The sequence below is a fragment of the Mustela nivalis genome, assembly GCF_964662115.1.
Source record: "Mustela nivalis genome assembly, chromosome: 5".
NCBI classification, from domain to species: Eukaryota; Metazoa; Chordata; class Mammalia; order Carnivora; family Mustelidae; genus Mustela; species Mustela nivalis.
The window spans coordinates 157,509,061-157,513,854 of record NC_139024.1 but is presented as its reverse complement, the minus strand read 5'-3'; the positions used below and the strand labels follow the sequence as shown (position 1 = coordinate 157,513,854).

General features: G+C 40.2%; 1 protein-coding gene across 1 annotated transcript; it reads left to right on the top strand.

Annotated features, from left to right (window-relative positions):
- Nucleotides 1-1,776: 1,776 nt before the first annotated feature.
- On the top strand, nt 1,777-2,721 carry LOC309865180 (olfactory receptor 2B11-like; the record flags this gene model as incomplete). Its single annotated transcript, XM_082731362.1, has 1 exon — nt 1,777-2,721. One exon carries the CDS (start codon nt 1,777-1,779, stop codon nt 2,719-2,721), a length of 945 nt encoding a protein of 314 aa, XP_082587488.1.
- Between the last annotated feature and the right edge of the window lie 2,073 nt (nt 2,722-4,794).

Genomic DNA, 4,794 nt, shown 5'->3' with positions numbered 1-4,794 from the left:
ACCGTGTGGAGCTTCCTCATAAAATTGAAAATAGAGCTACGCTATGATCCTGCAATTGCACTACTGGATATTTACCCCAATGATACAGATGTAGTGAAAAGAATGGCCATTGTTCATAGCAGCAATGGCCACGGTCACCAAACTGTGGAAAGAACCAAGATGCCCTTCAACAGATGAATGGATAAAGAAGATGTGATCCAGGGGCACCTGGGTGGCTCAGTTGGTTGAACAACTGCCTTCGGCTCAGGTCATGATCCCAGATTTCCAGGATCGAGTCCCACATTGGGCTCCTAGCTTTTTGGGGAGTCTGCTTCTCCCTCTGACCCTCTCCTCTCTCAGGCTCTCTCTCACTCAAATAAATAAATAAAATCTTTAAAAAAAACAGAAGATGTGGTCCATATACACTATGGAGTATTACGCCTCCATCAGAAAGGATGAATACCCAACGTTTGTATCAACATGGACGGGACTGGAGGAGATTATGCTGAGTGAAATAAATCAAGCAGAGAGAGTCAATTATATGGTTTCACTTACTTGCAGAGCATAAGGAATAACACGGAGACATTGGGAGAAGAAAAGGAGAAGTGAGTTGGGGGAAATCAGAGAGGGAGATGAACCATGAGAGACTGTGAACTCTGAGAAACAAACTAAGTGTCTCAGAGGGGTGGGGGATGGCGGATAGGTGAGCCTGGTGGTGGATATTAAGGAGGGCACGTATTGCATGGAGCATTGGGTGTGATGCATAAACAATGAATCTTGGAACCCTGAAAAAAATAAAATTACAAAAAAATAAAACCACAGTTGGCAAGTAAGCAATGCAGAAAAGCTCTATGTGTTAACTATTAGCAGTCGACTGGATCCAGGTTCTCTGATTTCACATTCTCTTTTCTACTACAACAGTGCTTGAAACTTCTTACTACTTCTGAACATAAGATGTACATTTTACATCATAACCCAAGTGACACACGTACACATACACTCACAGGTGCAATGGAAACAAACAGCAAATCCATAAAGAACCATAGAGCTGTCAAGTTTGTGATAGATTACAACTCCTGATGTGACAAGCACCAGCACATATGATATCATTTTTTAAACACTGATGTCTTGGAAGTCTCATATCACCAGGATTTAGCATTTGATTTGTTCCTCAAGTCATGAACATGTGGAAAGGGATCATTTCCTTTCAGCTGATGTTTCCCGTTATGACAAAAGGTTTATGCTACAAAATTCATTTTAGGATTTGAGGCATAGACCCAAGGAACAGCACTATGTCTTGTTTCTATGCATTCAGACTGATCTGGCTGGAGCTCAGAAAGTCCTGAACTTACCTAAACCAAGTCATGAATTCAAGCAGAGTGGCCCAGGGCCAGCAGATGGTGGATGAAAGAAATGAAGCCATGTGGTAAGTCAGCAGGGGTGGTTCCTGGAAAACACTCCTTTGCTTTATGCTATTCTCTGACACAAGAGCAATTCTGACTTTCCCCTTCCCTAATCATTTTTCTATAAACATTTGTTCTATTGCATCTCCTAGGCAAACTAGAGAGATTTGTTGGCCTTTCTTTTAGATGTGCTTCAAAATAATCATATTTGACATTTAGGCTCCTACTTTTTCATGAGTACAAATATTAGATCACTTCACTGGAGTGACACCACAGAGAAACTCCCTGCATAATTTACTGTACTTAAATGACTAAATGGACAATCAGGAAAATCCAATACTGAAGTAAAAGTCCTCACTTTGACTTGAATCCACCAACAAGAGGAATAATGGTCATGAGTCTGGGCAATGCAAGTACTCCAAAGGTCTTCATCCTCTTGGGTTTCTCTGACCATCCCTGGTTGGAAATGCCACTCTTCGTAATGGTGTTTGTGGCTTACATCTGCACACTGGTGGGCAATATCTTGATTATTGTGGTGTCCAGGGTAGACCCTCATCTTGACAGCCCTATGTACTTTTTCCTTTCCAACCTCTCCTTCCTGGACCTGTGTTTTACCACAACCACCATCCCTCAACTGCTGTGGAATCTCTGGGGACCAGATAAGTCCATCAGTTATGGAGGCTGTGTGGCCCAGTTCTATATGTTTCACTTCCTGGGGGCCACAGAATGCATCCTCTTGGCAGTCATGTCCTTAGATCGGTTCATGGCCATCTGCAAGCCCTTGAGGTACCAGGCTATCATGGATCGACGACTTTGTGTCTCCCTGGTGGCTGTGGCATGGATAAGTGGTTTGGCTAACTCCTTGCTTCAGTCGTCCCTCACTGTCCAGCTGCCACTTTGTGGTAACAACAAGGTGGATGACTTCCTGTGTGAGATTCCAGTGATGATCAAGATGTCCTGTGTCGACACCACTTTCAATGTAACTGTGCTCTCTCTTGTGGTGACATTTTTTACCCTGGTTCCCTTGTCCCTTATCCTTCTCTCCTATGGGTTCATTGTAGCTACAGTACTCAGAATTCGGTCATCAACAGGAAAGAAGAAGGCCTTCAACACCTGTGGCTCTCATGTTATTGTGGTCTCTCTCTTCTATGGGCCAGTAATATGCATGTACGTGCAACCTTCTGGTACTAAATCCCAGGACAAGGACAAACTCATGGCTCTGTTCTACAGTCTGCTGACTCCTCTGCTTAACCCTTTTATCTATACTTTGAGGAACAAGGACATGAAGGGGGCAATAAGGAGGCTTGTCTTCCCATTGATCTGTCATGGAAGAGAATAAACTGCTTGTATACTCCACACTCTTTATGTAGGATTCTGAAGATCCCCTACTCTTAATTTTCCTCTGGATTTACCTTCCTCCAAAATGGTTAGCTTCCTTCAGTCATTATCTGTTCTACACATACATATTCACCACATTGCTATGATTCATTGGCCCTCACTTTGCATCGTGAACCCTAATTCCCACTTGACTGCAATTTACATGAGAGTGAATCCCTGTCTTCATGTCCTCTAAGTCCACTGAGAGATTCTGCTACAGGAATCTGAAAAGTCGGCAATGAATGAATGCTCACTGACTGACTCGTTGATCATCAATCAAACAAATGAAAGTCTACCATTTTATGTGTAATTTTATAAAAGGAATGCAAGTAATACAGATCGCAGTTTACCTTCTTGCTATGGTAGATGTGATATCATGGCTATGATTTGCTAATCAACATTTGATTTTGTTTTTTATTGAAGTACAATAGATGTACAACATTATATTAGCTTCAGGTGTGCAATATAGAGATTCAACAATCATACGCCTTATCAAATGCTCACCACAATAAGTGTAGCTACCATTTGTCACCCTACAATGTTATTACAATGTTTTTCACAATATTCCTTATGCTGTAGTTTTTGTTACTGTGACTTAATTATTTTATAACTAGAAAATTCTACTTCTTAATTTCCTTCACCTAATTTGTTTACCACTTGCACCTGCCCTTCTTGCAACAAACACTTCGTTTTCTCTATTTATGAGTCTATTTCTGGGGTTTTTTGTTCTTGCTGCTTGCTCACTAGTTTTTTTTTTTTTTTGATCCTGCATATAAGTGAAATATGTTGCCTTTTCCTGCCAGACTTCTTTCACTTAGCTTTATATCTTCTAGTTCCATCCATTTTGTTGCAAATTAAAAAGTTTCCTTTTTTTTATTTTTTATTTTTTTTTATTTTTTATAAACATATATTTTTATCCCCAGGGGTACAGGTCTGTGAATCACCAGGTTTACACACTTCACAGCACTCACCAAAGCACATACCCTCCTCAATGTCCATAATCCCACCCCCTTCTTCCAAACCCCCTCCCCCCAGAAACCCTCAGTTTGTTTTGTGAGATTAAGAGTCACTTATGGTTTGTCTCCCTCCCAATCCCATCTTGTTTCATTTATTCTTCTTCTACCCACTTAAGCCTCCATGTTGCATCACCACTTCCTCATATCAGGGAGATCATATGATAGTTGTCTTTCTCTGCTTGACTTATTTTGCTAAGCATGATATGCTCTAGTTCCATCCATGTTGTCACAAATGGCAAGATTTCATTTCTTTTGATGGCTGCATAGTATTCCATTGTGTATATATACCACATCTTCTTGATCCATTCATCTGTTGATGGACATCTAGGTTCTTTCCATAGTTTGGCTATTGTGGACATTGCTGCTATAAACATTCGGGTGCATGTGCCCCTTTGGATCACTACATTTGTAATGGCTGCATAACATTCAGTGTGTGTGTGTGTGTGTGTGTGTGTGTGTGTGTGTGTATTACTTCTTTATTCATCTATGATGGATATGGGCTGCTTACATATCTTGGCTATTGTTAATAATGTTGGGATACATAATGTTAATAATGTAAAAATGCACATATCTTTTTGAATTAGCGTTTTTTGTTTCTTGGGTAAATACTGGATGTGGAATTACTACATTGTATGGTATTCCTATTTTAATTTTTATTTTATTATTTTACTTTTTTTTATTATTTTATTTTATTTTTTCAGTGTTCCAAGATTCATTATTTATGCACCTCTCCCACTGCTCCATGCAATACGTGCCCTCCTTAATACCCACCACCAGGTTCACCCAACCCTTTACCCCTCAAAACCCTCAGTTTGTTTCTGAGTCCACAGTCTCTCATGGTTAATCTTCTCTTCCAATTTCCCCCAATTCACTTCTCCTTTCCTTCTCCTAATGTCCTCCATATTTCTACTTTTAATTTGTAAAGGAATCTCCACACTATTGTCCACAGTGCCCACATCAATTTATACTGCCACCAACAGTGCTAATCAACTACTTTTATCAATTACCAAAAAGATTAG